This window comes from Papio anubis, chromosome 2, assembly GCF_008728515.1.
Source record: "Papio anubis isolate 15944 chromosome 2, Panubis1.0, whole genome shotgun sequence".
Lineage (NCBI taxonomy): Eukaryota > Metazoa > Chordata > Mammalia > Primates > Cercopithecidae > Papio > Papio anubis.
In genome coordinates this window covers 45029992-45044382 of record NC_044977.1, presented here as the reverse complement: position 1 = coordinate 45044382, position 14391 = coordinate 45029992, and the positions used below count along the sequence as shown (strand labels likewise).

At 34.7% G+C, this 14391-nt stretch overlaps 1 protein-coding gene across 6 annotated transcripts in view; it reads left to right on the top strand.

The window, feature by feature from the left end:
• ZNF148 (zinc finger protein 148) overlaps positions 1-14116 on the top strand; it is a 140762-nt gene extending 126646 nt beyond the window's left edge. For 5 of the 6 annotated variants that reach the window (XM_021934144.1, XM_021934146.1, XM_021934142.1 and 2 more), the window contains 2 exons: positions 5435-5553; positions 5819-14116. In XM_021934144.1, the coding sequence (XP_021789836.1) occupies positions 5435-5553; positions 5819-7417 (1718 nt within the window). In that variant the 3' untranslated portion in view covers positions 7418-14116. The remainder of the gene's footprint in view (positions 1-5434; positions 5554-5818) is intronic. The other variant, XM_009200148.4, reaches the window with a different exon arrangement.
• Positions 14117-14391: the final 275 nt, after the last annotated feature.

Below are 14391 nucleotides of genomic sequence, written 5' to 3'. Positions count from 1 at the left end.
ATCTGCCTGCCTCATCCTCCCAAAGTTCTGAGATTACGGACGTGAGGCGCTGCACCCGGCTTTCTCCAGTTAATTTATTTTTAATTAATCTTGAGCTCCTTGAGTGAAAAAAATAACTTCTCACTTTACATAGTATCAATTGTATTACCATGCATATTTTAAAATAACTTTATTGAAATATAATTCACAGTATCAGAAAATCCACCCATTTCAAATGTATAATTTAATAGTTTTTAGTATGTCCACAGAGTTGTACAACTATCACCACTATCTGGTTTTTAGAATGTTTTCGTCACCCCCCAAAGGAAAACCAATACCTGTTAGTAGTCACTCCCCATTCTCCACTCCCTTCCAGCCCTGGGTCACCATTAATCACTTTCTGTCACTGTGGATTTGCCTGTTTGGGGCATGTGTGTAGCTTGTACTTTATTTCTTTTTATAGTTGAGTAATACTCCATTCCAATTTTATAGTTGGATATGTCACATTTTCATTCATTTATTGGTTGAGGGACATTTGGGCTGTTTCCTCTTTTGGCCCTTGTGAATAATGCTGCTGTGAATACTTGTGCATGAGTTTGTGTGTGAACTTACATTTTTAGTTCTCTTGGGTATGTGCTTAGGGGTGAAATTGCTGGGTCATGTTTAACATTTTCATGGTCTGCAAAACTGTTTTCCAAAGCACTTAATACCATTTTACAGTTCTACCAGCCATGTATGAGGGTTTCAATTCTCTACATCCATGCTTTTGTTATTGTCTTTTTAATTATTATATTTCCCTAATGATCATGATGGTGAGCTTCGTTTCATGTGCTGATTGGCCATTTGTTTATCTTCTTTGGAGAAATGCCCATTCAGATCCATTGCCTATTTTTAAATTAGTTGTCTATTTCCCGTTGAGTTGTAAGAGTTCTCTTTATATTCTGGATACATGTTCCTTATCTGATACATGATTTGTAAATATTTTTTATTCCATTCTGTGAATTATGTCTACACTTTTTTACAACCATACCATGAAGTTTATCCTAAGTGTACAATTCAGTGACATTAAGTACATGTGTAATGTTGTGTAACCAAATAGAAACTCTGTACCCATCAAGCAATAACTCTTTTTTCCCCTCTTCTTCAGTCCTGATAATCAGTATTCTACTTTGTATCACTCTGAATTTTCCTGTTCTAGATACCTCATATAAGCAGAATCATTCCATGTTTGCCTTTTTGTATCTGGCATCTTACATTTAGCATAATGTTTTCAAGATTCACTCATGTTGTAATATGTATCATAATTTCATTTTTCTAGGTGAATAATACTTCATTCTTTGTATGTGTCACATATTTCTATCCATTCATCTGTTGATGGACATGGGTTACTTCTGCCTTTTGTCTATTTTGAATAATTCTGTGATCAGTGTTGGCATACAAGCATCTGTTGGAATCCGTGTTTTCAATTCTTTTAGATATGTACCTAGGAATGGAATTTCTGGGTCATGTGGTAATTGTGTTAAACTTTTTGAGGAAGTGCCAAACTCTTCCTCAGTCCCAACAGCAGACATATTTCCTAAATGTCATTTCATTTGTGTGGGCTTTTCTTTTTTTCCCTTTAGACAGGGTCTTTTTCTGTCACCCAGGCTGGAGTATAGTGGTGTGATCTTGGCTCACTGCAATCTCTGCTTCCCAGATTCAAGCGATTCTCCTGCCTCAGCCTCCCGAGTAGCTGGGATTGCAGGAGTGTGCCACCACGCATGGCTAATTTTTGTATTTTTAGTAGAGACGGGTTTCACCATGTTGGCCAGACCAGTCTTGAACTCCTGATCTCAAGTGGTCCACCCGCCTCTGCCTCCCAAAGTGTTGGGATTACAGGCGTGAGCCACAGTGTCTGGCCTGTCTTTTCATTTTTTTGATAGTGTCCTTTGAAGCATGAAAGTTTTAAATTTTGATTAAGTCCAATTTATTTATTTTTTGTTTGGTTGCTTGTGCTTTTGGTTCTATCTAGGAAACCACTGCCTAACTAAGGTCCTGTATTATCTTCTAACATTTTTATAGTTTTAGGTCTCACGTTTAGGCCTCTGATCCATTTTCAGTTAACTTTTGTTTATGATGTGAGAGGTGCGGGAGTTAGTGGGAGGGTGTCTAACTTCATTTTTTTTGTATGTGGGTATCAAATCTGTTGAAAAGACTATTCTTTCCCCATTACCTTGGCACCTTTTTAGAAAATCTGTTGACCATAAATGTAAGGATTTACTTTTGGACTGTGAATTTTATTCCTTGAAATGTATGTCTTGTCCTTAAGCTGTTATCATATAGTCTTGGTTATTGTGGCTTTGTAGTAAATTTTGAAATCTGGAAGTAAGAGTCCTCCTGCTTGGTTCTTTTTCAAGATAGTTTTGGCTCTTTTAGATGTGAATTTTAAGATTAGGTTGTCAATTTCTGCTTTAAATTTGTAGATCAGTTTGAGGAATTTTGCCATCTTAACAGTATTAAGTCTTCCAATCCACAAATATACAGAATGAATTGACTTGTAATCAACTTACTAATTTTTCTCGTTCATTCTTTTTCACTTTTGATAACTAACTTCTGACGTTAATGAGCTCTATCATCTATATTCTTTTTTAAATTTAGTTTAACTTTTTTTTGAGATGGGGTCTCACTCTGTTACCCAGGTTGGAGTACAGTGGCACGATCTTGGCTCTCTACAACCTTCACCTCCCAGGTTCAAACGATCCTTCCACCTCAGCCTCCCGAGTAGCTGGAACCACAGGCACACACCACCACACATGGCTAAATTTTTGTATTTTTAGTAGAAACAGGTTTCCCCAAGTTGCCCAAGCTGGTCTTGAACTCCTGAGCTCAAGCAGTCCATCCTCCACAGCTTCCCAAAGTGCTGGGATTATAGGCATGAGCCACTGCACCCAGCTTTACAAGCTCTATTTCAAAATTTGCACATATTCTTTCTTCCCCTGTCCAACAACATTACCTGTAATCTCCTTCCCTTCGCATCTTGGTTCCTCTGGATTTTGTTCTTTTGATTGTGCACCATTTCAGCAGTATTCAGTATTGATAATCAATTTCTCTTCTTCACTGGCTCCTCTGCCTTCAGTCAGTGCAGTCTCCCTGTCAAACAGTGCTTATTCTGGAATGGATTGCCTCTCAACTATTATTTCCCTTCTCCATCTTTTCATTTCTTTCACTTCCAAACTTCCTTTATAAGTGACTTTCTCTCCCAACTTCCATTGCTTCAGTAGTTAATGCATTCATTAACCCCTTGACCACGTGCCTTAACTTTTTGGCCTTCAGTATTTCCTTTCTATAAAATGAGTGAATTGGTCTGGATTTGTTGTCGTAAGCTATCTTTCTAGTCTCTGAATCTTTGGAACCCTTACTTGGAGCCCCATTTTATAAAAGTGAGCTATTCTATACTGATTTTGGGTGACAAACTTTGAGCCTTTTGCCACATCAGCAGCCGTCCATGTGGGCCTCTGGAACTTGAAAGAGCACAGTTCGAAAGCCACTGGAAACCCTTTAGCTCTAAAATTTGGTAGCTCTACAGTAATTACTGAAGTTACATTCCTGAAAGTTTTAAACAACTTACTTGTTGCCAATTAAATTATCTTCTTAGACACCATTTCTCCTGCACATTTTATAGTATCTAAACACTTAGAGTACTGTTATTTCCTTCCCCCCACCCCCGCCAACATTTTTTTCCCCCTTGGCTTTAATCTCTCTGCTACTCAGCTTAAATTTCAACACTTCCAAGAAACCATTCCAAATCATACTAGCTCATAGTAACATTTTCCCTTTAATAATCCACTGTAATGGTCACCATTGGCACTTAAAAAATATCACAAGGGGCAAGGCACAGTGGCTCATGCCTGTAACCCCGACACTCTGGGAGGGCAAGGCAGGAGGATTGCTTGAGCCTGGAGTTCGAGACAGGCCTTGGGCAACATAGTGAGACACCATCTGTACAAGAAAAAAAATTTTTTTAATTGCATAAGGTACTTTGAACTACATAAATATACTTTAGACCTGGATTCTGAGCTAAAGAAATACAATCTAGTATAAGAATAGAGATATACAAAGTAATTAAATAATTATAATTATGTCAACTCAGTAATTTGAAATTTAAAAAAAGTTTAACTCAATGCTTATTGAGTTGAAAGTAATGAGTGCCGTAGGAGAGGTACAGATAGAGTTCTGTGGAAACTGAAAGATACCTTTCACCTGGGAGAGTAGGACAGAGTATCCCAAAGGAGATGAGTTGGGTCTCAAAGGGAATAGAGTATTTGAACACCCAAAGGTGGGCATTCCTGATCGAAGGAGCAGCATGAATCAGGGCAAAAGTAGGAAAGCACAAGATGGTAGGTATTTTGGTTTGTCTGAAAGGGTTACAAAGAGAAAGAGTGAAATATAAAGATGTAAAAGTAAATCAGAATAGACATAGTGTTAGTTGTCTTTTTAAAATGTGTGTATCGTGTTTTCCCAATTATGTTACAAACTTTGAAGACAAGTAGTATGTCTTATATTTTTAACCTCCTACAACAAGGGCTATGGGTAGACTAGTAGTCTTTGGTAAAAATTTTGTTAAATGTTTGAAAGGTAGAAACAGTAGTTTCCTCAACAAGCGTTATTCAAAGTAACTTCTTGTCTCACCCTTCTGTTTACTTAGACTGTGGTTTTATCAGTAAAAACTATTCTAGAGCTTTGTAGTAGTGGTTCTTAACAGCTTAGAAATCATTGCTGGGGCCAGTGGCACAATGGATAGCATGCCTGACTATGGATCAGAAGATTCTAGGAGTCATTAGGGAATTTTAAAAAATGGGGGTGGGGGTTGTGTGTTGTGTTATATGTCCAATTAACAATACTCTGTTTAATTCATTCCCTAAATGACATAGGAAGTGCTGGCTTGAGTTGAGGAAAAGAATAAGTATAAACAAACTTAAGACTCTAAGTTCTTTTTATATTTTATTAAATTAGATTTTTAAGGATGTTTTCAGGATTCAGATTTTATTTAACCACAAACGTTTTAAAAAAGAAATTGAGTTAAAAAGCTGTCCCCGGGAATTGTGTTGTACTGTGCATGGGTAACTTTTTGTTTTTTACTGTTACACAATATTTTATATGATTGAAAAAAAGATTAGAAACATCAGCTAGTCTGTTCATATTGCTATAAATTCCTGGCACTGCTGTTCTCCTTGGAAAGAGTATATTACATACGTATATAACAAAAAGACAGGAAAATGGACTGTGCCTGTATTCATCCTTTTCTTTCCAATAGCATATGCTAATCCTTTTCATTTTTATAAAGCAAAATATATTTGACAAATGAAATTGGAAGTTATAACTTTCAAAAGCCATTTATTTTAGAGATTCTTATGGCAAAGCAATTCATTATTTTACAATATTTGTTTTGTTTTAAACTTTCTATATTATGTGCTAGGTGAAAAACCATTTCGCTGTGATGAATGTGGTATGAGATTTATACAAAAATATCATATGGAAAGGCATAAGAGAACTCATAGTGGAGAAAAACCTTACCAGTGTGAATACTGTTTACAGGTAAGAGAGACGGCTTGAAATTCTTCTATTGTAATTAAATTATACAATAATTATAAATTAGATTAGAAAATATGACTACTTAGAACTATTTGAGGAGCCTTCTAACTTACGGATTAGATTTATAATAGAAAATTGGCTCAGTGAATTTGTTTGGAATTATGTATGTTATTGCATTAATATATCTTTATATTAATTGTTTTGTTTCACTTTTTCTTTTCTTGGTTGACCAAAAACACAACCCACTACCATCCTCCGAATTCAACAGTATTTTTCCAGAACAGATCGTGTATTGAAACATAAACGTATGTGCCATGAAAATCATGACAAAAAACTAAATAGATGTGCCATCAAAGGTGGCCTTCTGACATCTGAGGAAGATTCTGGCTTTTCTACGTCACCAAAAGACAACTCACTGCCAAAAAAGAAAAGGCAGAAAACGGAGAAAAAATCATCTGGAATGGACAAAGAGAGTGCTTTGGACAAATCTGACCTGAAAAAAGACAAAAATGATTATTTGCCTCTTTATTCTTCAAGTACTAAAGTAAAAGATGAATATATGGTTGCAGAATATGCTGTTGAAATGCCACATTCTTCAGTTGGGGGCTCTCATTTAGAAGATGCGTCAGGAGAAATACACCCACCTAAGTTAGTTCTCAAAAAAATTAATAGTAAGAGAAGTCTGAAACAGCCACTGGAGCAAAATCAAACAATTTCACCTTTATCCACATATGAAGAGAGCAAAGTTTCAAAGTATGCTTTTGAACTTGTGGATAAACAGGCTTTACTGGACTCAGAAGGCAATGCTGACATTGATCAGGTTGATAATTTGCAGGAGGGGCCCAGTAAACCTGTGCATAGTAGTACTAATTATGATGATGCCATGCAGTTTTTGAAGAAGAAGCGGTATCTTCAAGCAGCAAGTAACAACAGCAGGGAATATGCGCTGAATGTGGGTACCATAGCTTCTCAGCCTTCTGTAACACAAGCAGCTGTGGCAAGTGTCATTGATGAAAGTACCACGGCATCCATATTAGAGTCACAGGCACTGAATGTGGAGATTAAGAGTAATCATGACAAAAATGTTATTCCAGATGAGGTACTGCAGACTCTGTTGGATCATTATTCCCACAAAGCTAATGGACAGCATGAGATATCCTTCAGTGTTGCAGATACTGAAGTGACTTCTAGCATATCAATAAATTCTTCAGAAGTACCAGAGGTCACCCCATCAGAGAATGTTGGATCAAGCTCCCAAGCATCCTCATCAGATAAAGCCAACATGTTGCAGGAATACTCGAAGTTTCTGCAGCAGGCTTTGGACAGAACTAGCCAAAATGATGCCTATTTGAATAGCCCGAGCCTTAACTTTGTGACTGATAACCAGACCCTCCCAAATCAGCCAGCATTCTCTTCCATAGACAAGCAGGTCTATGCCACCATGCCCATCAATAGCTTTCGATCAGGAATGAATTCTCCACTAAGAACAACTCCAGATAAGTCCCATTTTGGACTAATAGTTGGTGATTCACAGCACTCATTTCCCTTTTCAGGTGATGAGACAAACCATGCTTCTGCCACATCAACACAGGACTTTTTGGATCAAGTGACTTCTCAGAAGAAAGCTGAGGCCCAGCCTGTCCACCAAGCTTACCAAATGAGCTCCTTTGAACAGCCCTTCCGTGCTCCGTATCATGGATCAAGAGCTGGAATAGCTACTCAATTTAGCACTGCCAATGGACAGGTGAACCTTCGGGGACCAGGGACAAGTGCTGAATTTTCAGAATTTCCCTTGGTGAATGTAAATGATAATAGAGCTGGGATGACATCTTCACCTGATGCCACAACTGGCCAGACTTTTGGCTAAAAAAAAAAAAAAAAGTGTAAATAATACTGGCACTTTAGAACAGATTAATCAAGAGTGGGGTTACTCTGTGTAAATGGAGTGCTGTACAGATTTAAGAGCAATGCGTAATAACAAGTTAAGCTGATATGAATAGCAAGATAATCCAATAACTGCATTTCGTTTGGTTAGTCAGCATTCTTTGAACTGCCTTACATGTTGTCACCTTTATAGAAGCAATGCATTACTTGTTTTAGATCAGAAACTTGCTATTCCACCCACACCAAGTTAAAAAGGAAAAAAAAAAAAGACTTTCGCACAATTGTTTCCTAACTGATAACATTGTACATTCTTAGGAGATTAGTAATTGTGTGAAATTTACTCATACTGTTTCTAAGTTTTTCAGCATAGTCATTGCACTTCAGCAGGGAATCTGAGTATACTTTACAGACAGAGTGAACTTAAAAAGTTTAATGTCAAGAGATTATGGCTTAAATAAATTAGTGTGTCCTATGGGGGAAAAAAACCAAGAAACCACCTTTTAAAAAGAATGATATGCCATATACCCTTGATTTTCATTTTGCATTATATTGACATGTGTTTTTTTGAAGAAAAAAAGTAATAAAAATCTGATAGTCTAAGACTCCACTATTTAAAAGCCTAATTACTTTAAAAATATGCATACTTTCAAAACTTTTACCAAAACACACAACTGTTGAAGCAGTCACTTCTCTATGGAAGTATGCATATTGGTGTCAGTTTCTTTGTACAGTTGTACCTAGATATTTTTTATGATTTTTCATGTGCAGGTATCAAGGTTTTGAAGTTTTAGTAAAAAAATTTCTGTAGATTACATTCCCAAGAACATAATGCTTACACAAAATGTATATTCCACGTTTTAAAGCTTAATTGTATTTTACTTTACATATACACTTCAGTTAACATAGAGCACTTAGAATCTATTTGGTATTTTTGATTTCTCAAAGTAAAAAAAAAAATTAGATTTTTAGGTTTGATATGGTTGTGTCATAATCATCTCATAATTGACAATTTTAACTTTTGGCAATAAAAGGAAATTGGGATATCTTTGGAACTGTAAAACCTGGTTTAATCTTTTTCTTTCTAGACTCTTGATAGATTGGATAATTAAACAGCATCCAGAGAAACTAAAGAAATGGGCATTTTAATTGCTTATTTTATCTTGAGTTACTTTTTAATGAACACTGCTCATTACAACTTTACAAACCAAAAGTGTTTACTAATTCCAGTAACTACCATTTCTTTTTCAGCTAGATGAGTGATCGGAAAATTTTTGTTGCATTTCAAAATCTAAATAAACTACAGACTTTATCCTATACCATGAATGTTTTTTTTTAATACTCTGTCTTAAAATAATACAGCATGGTACAATAAATAGTGCTTTTATATATATATACACACACACACTTTTCTGAAGAATGATGGTTTGAGTTATGCGTTGGGCAATTTTGATTTTTGGAAGTTATATTAGTTATTGACTCTTTGTTCCAACTTTTTCATTTTTACATTTTGAATTTCTGCCATCTTCGTCACAATGCACATACTGATTTAGCACCAGTGAAAATCTAAAATTAATACCCTTGGAAAATGGAACTATTCTTAATTTCCATTTTGACTCTTATACTGGCCCTGTAGATCTGCAGTCTTTGTTTCAATATAGAATATGTTATCCATTTAAATTATTTTTGCTTTTATTTAATGTTATCCGAAGACTGTTCTCATAAAGAAAGGGAAGAAATAACTATCCACCCTTAACATCCTTCATTTATTTTGAATATATTGGTGTTTTTATGATAAGGAATATAAATTATATTTAATGTGGTTTCCTCTATACTTTGGTTATTAAGTTTTGCTTGAAATACTAGTTTTCCCATTTGACAGCTTTCTTTGCTGCCAAAGTTTTCAAGAATTTTAGACTTCTTTGAAGTAAATATTTAAGTTCTGCCATTATTGACTCTTAAGATTGTGTGTGTTGTGCATTACATAATTACAAAAAGGCTTCATTCAGGTGATATGTTAAAAATGGAACTGTGCTCACCCTAGATAGGCATTGGTATTTTTCTCATAGTACTTTTGATGAGAGTAGGCATTTATTTCTTGAGTTGTTTTGGAGCCTGATCAAAAATTTTGTTCCATGGAGAACTTGATGTAATTTTGATACAGTGTAGAGGTTTTTTCAGTTGTTTTAACATCACCAGCACAGTTTTTAGAATGTGACTCTTGCTGAGCACTTAGGGTAAGCTTGGGAAGGAAGGCCTTTGAAAATGGTAGTTATGCAAGCAGACTTTCAGGTGTTGCATTCCTGTTTTCACACATTTCTTTAAATCTACATAATGGCAGACTTTTCTACCAGGTTACAAGCATTTTTTAGATAAGTGATACTCAGCCAGCATAACTTACTGACTTACCATTTACGTATAGTCATCAGTCTCTTACTGTGAAATTCCAAATGCCTACCAGAGTTACCTTGTTCTATCATAATATGATAAACATCTCAACAGTTTTGGGTTTCCCCACTTTGGTTCAGAAGGTTATTTAATTTCTATCTGGGCATTAATGGAGAAAATAAGTAGCCTTGTGTGCTGCTTTAGATTGAAATATGGAGGATATATCGAGATACTATTTTGCAATTCATGTTTCTCGTTTCTCAAAGTGAGCACGTTGTTCTATAAAAACATGCTGGTACACCCTTAAACTTTTGATCAATCTGAGTGAGGTGTGCTTTTCCTCTTGGGACCTACTCTCACGTTTGAAGATTGGAAACATCACGTTAGATGAGGTAATATCTCTTGAACATCTTCTAAAGGGTTTTTTTAAAACCTTGTTGCACACATATTTCATTTGTTTTGAGTATTTAAGTGGCTCTTAAATGTTTTGGGTCTACATGCAAATATGGTACTTGATAAGGTAGGAATCCATCTTCGCAGCTGTGATTGAGGGTGCCAGCCATCGGTCAGGTCATTTTTATATCAAGAGGCAGACGGCAGTTATGTCAAGGCAGGATTTCCTTTCCACAGAGGAGAGACACTTGCAGAGTGCCAGCTAGGGTAGATCTTTTGCCACTTCTTTCATTTGATTAATTTGGGTTTTTAAAGGGCTGTTTAAAAAAAAAAAAAAAAAAAAAAAAAAAAAAAGGCCGGGAAACTTTAAAAAGTAGGCATTACTGTAGTACTGCATTTCTTAGACTTAGAACATTTTAAACTAGAACTCATTTTTTTCACAGTATATTTACTTGAAGAAGCACTATAATAATCAGAAATATTTTGAGTCTGAAATTTAATTTAAAACCTTTTCCGTTTCAAATTGCTTTATTTCAGGGAAATAATTTTCCAGTTGTTTTGCTATATTCTGCAAATAAAAACCGTGTTTCCTTTTTTCACTTAAACTTTGGTAGGAAACAAACTGAAGCAGACAAACATTTCTTGTTATGTTTGTTGCTTTCTTTAATCCAATGGATAAAAAAGTAAAACCCTGTAAACATTATTTTATTTTTTTATGCAATACCATGCTGTAAATATGGTTCATCAAATAAGGATGTACCTATGATCGAATCTTTAATTCTGCACAGTTAGAGTTTATATATAAACGTGTCTTGACAATCAAGGACTTTTATGTGAGTCTTCCTTTATGATGTTTATTAATGTTATGCATTCCATTTGTTTTGAAGTGAGTACCAATGTGCTAATTTGTATTGTCTGAAAGTATGTAATGTTTTTACAGCTTGTTTTTAAGAATCTGTAAATATGTACAAACAAATCACAGTACTGCTTTATGTTAGAAGGCATATGATGTTGTACTGTATGTAAGCAATAATACATAGCAGTGCTAACTTTACAAGTAGCATCAGGAAAGTTCTAAAAACATTTCAGAGTTATTAATTATCCTTATTTCATTTAATGATGATTATCTTTAATCAGTTTTTATAAGCAAATTCCATTGTTCCTCCTATTGGAACGTAACACTGTTTACACAGCATAATTGAAGTTGCAGGGGAGACAGGCTAAATCTGACTTCATCTGTACTCACTTTCACTAAGCATTGAATGGCCTTACCACTCTTCTGCAAGATGGAGGAAGACCGCAAAACTTAGTGCCCATCACACTGAAGGAAGGGATGTGGTTTTTTTTTCCTGCTTCTGTACTGCTACCTAACTTTGTGATTTGCTTTGGATTTTAATATTTGTTTCTGTTTTAGATTCAAGCCCGTAAGTTTTGAGGTGACTTCAGCTCCATTGTGAAATAGATAGTTCTCTTCATATTTCATAACTACATTTCAATAATTCTAAACTTTCTACATTGATTTTTAGATACTTATTTTTCCAGCTTGATTTCTCAGCTGATCAGATGAATTTATTCAACTTCAATACAAAGAAAGACAAACCTATTATAGTTTCAAGTGAGTAGATATTATACTGTACAGAACAGCTATTTGAACACACACATCACTGCTTTAGAAATAAAACCGCCAATTTATAAATGTATATGACCTACATTTTATAGGAAAAAAATGTTTTTAAATGCTAGTCATTTATATAATGTGCTTTGAAGGATTTGCTAGTCCACTTCTGTCACTTTTTAGTACACTGGTATCTTTTATATGTAATGTATGCTTTTTATTATTGTAGCAAAGCATTTCAGTAGAAAGAATTTTGCAACAATATGGGGGAAATTTTTCATTGTTGGATTTGAATTATACTGGATTTTATCTGTGTAGTCTTGTCTTTATTTTAATGCTGTCTGAAGGGAACTTGGTATCCAAATAAAGCAGGTAACCTCATTTTACTTCAAGGGCATACTGTGTAGTGCTGAATTTAATCTGAAAATCTGATGGTTTTGAAAAGAAAAACAAGTTTATAAACATTGTACAGAAGAAATTAAATGTGTGATGGAAATCCTGATGGTGGAGCACGTTGAATTTTCTGATATATAGTGTTATTTTCCTGGGATCCCCTATGCCTTCTTTGTATTTCAACTAATAAAGGAAAAACCCTGTCATTAAAACTGGTAAGATAATAGGATATTCTGATTATACAGTATTACGATTCCTATCCCATTTTCTGACCTTTTCTCAATCACTGTAAATTTTTATTTTCTATTTCCTATTGATAATTAAATATGTACATAATATAGACACTGTTGTATAGAACTGAATGAATTGGGTTGCTATGCTTGAGTGGGTAGTGAAATGGAAATATTTGATGAATACTGAGAGTTCCTAAAATGCCAGAGCAAATTTCCGAGGGAAAGGGGGCATCGTGTGTCTTGGGAAGGTTGCATCAGGTTGTTTCTTCAACTCCCTAAGAAATTGTTGTGAAGGACTCAACTGCAAACTCGGGATCAGATACAAAATGGGTCTTTCCTTCCCCTCTCCCCCCAAAAATAGGAGCACTAAATTTTAAAATCTACTCAGGTGACAATTGCTTTGCAATGAAACTTATCACATTGAAATTTTCACTGTTAAATAAAAAGATATTTGTGATATTTTTAAATACAAACTTTTGCATCAGTAGTCAGCATCCTGACAATTGAAATTTGGTAAGTCGATATATTTTAAAATATTTTGCTCTCCAAATAGAATTGTTTTTAAACAATTGGGAGGATTTTTTGTTTCTTTAAATCTATTTTAATTGTCATTGTAAAAACAAAATCTTGCTTGACCCTATATTATGCCATGAATGAATTGCTGAGCCTTTATGATACAGTGAAAGCTTGTTTCATGCATAGTCATGGAACATAGAGATATTCTTTAAACTGACCTATTGATAAGAGGTTTAATGAGTTTCACGGCTTTCAACACTATTGTCATATAGTTATCTTTGCCATTTGGAGTTTATAAAACCATTTTATGTATTGTGATACTAAAGGAAGTTGTTTTGCTTTACTTTAAATTGAATTATCAGACTAATATTTGCAAATTCTGCATTTTAAATGTGGACACTGGCTGTTTGAAAAATAAAAAAAATACAGAATACAGTTTTATGGATAATTTTCGAGCTGAATTTTTCACAATATTCTGAACCAAATAACGAATGGTAAATATGCAAAAATCATGGTGCATAGATTTAACAGTAAAGAGAAAAGTATGTCTGTGTGGAATTAACAGTTACACAAATTGGGTAACAATTATCAGGGCCTTTATTATAGCTTTGTGTGGAATGTTATTTATTAGACAGTTCTAAAATGCAAGAGTCAAATGTTACTGTCATTGAATATTTTAGACTTGAAACGTGTTTATCATAGGGCTAAGAAAATATGTGTTTTTTTCTTTACAGATAAGATTCTGTTAACCCACTATCAGCATACGTGGGATTTCTTTTCTTTTTTCTTTCATTAGTGGAGATTTGTTTTCATCTATCTACCACCTTGCCAGTACCCTAGCTTGTGACCAGTGGGATGCATTGTAAGAAAGTTGTCTGCAGTTAGGAGTGCAGTCTGGGTCCATGGAACAAATTTAAACTAATTGGCCCTTGCAATGATCAGTCCTAGGACCCTGGCCTTATTAGCATGGTGCTTTAACCAATTGTACATAATAATACCACTGATAGTCTACTAATGCATTTCCTAGATCCCAGTTTTTCTTGAATGATTAGGAATGGTGGGGAGAGGGGTGGGGAGATACTCTACATGATACTTCTCCAGTCTTCTAAAGATTATAAGAAAAAATAAAACATTGAAGTCACTTGAATTAATGTGTTGTCATTGAGTCTTACTTGACAATTTATCATGCACAAAGTGAGTATGAAGATTTTTATGATTATATGTTTGGATAGAATTTAATTTTTTTTCAGAGTGCTGGTTGTTCTGTTTTCTCTGGTGAACCTGATAGGATATAAATTATATTCATATGATGCATAAAGAACAAACGGAGGTGAAAAGTTTTAAGTGAACTAAAGCTAAAATTTGGGTCTCATAATTTTCATTATTTTGTCATTTTCAAGTGTAATTAAAAGGAACATTTTA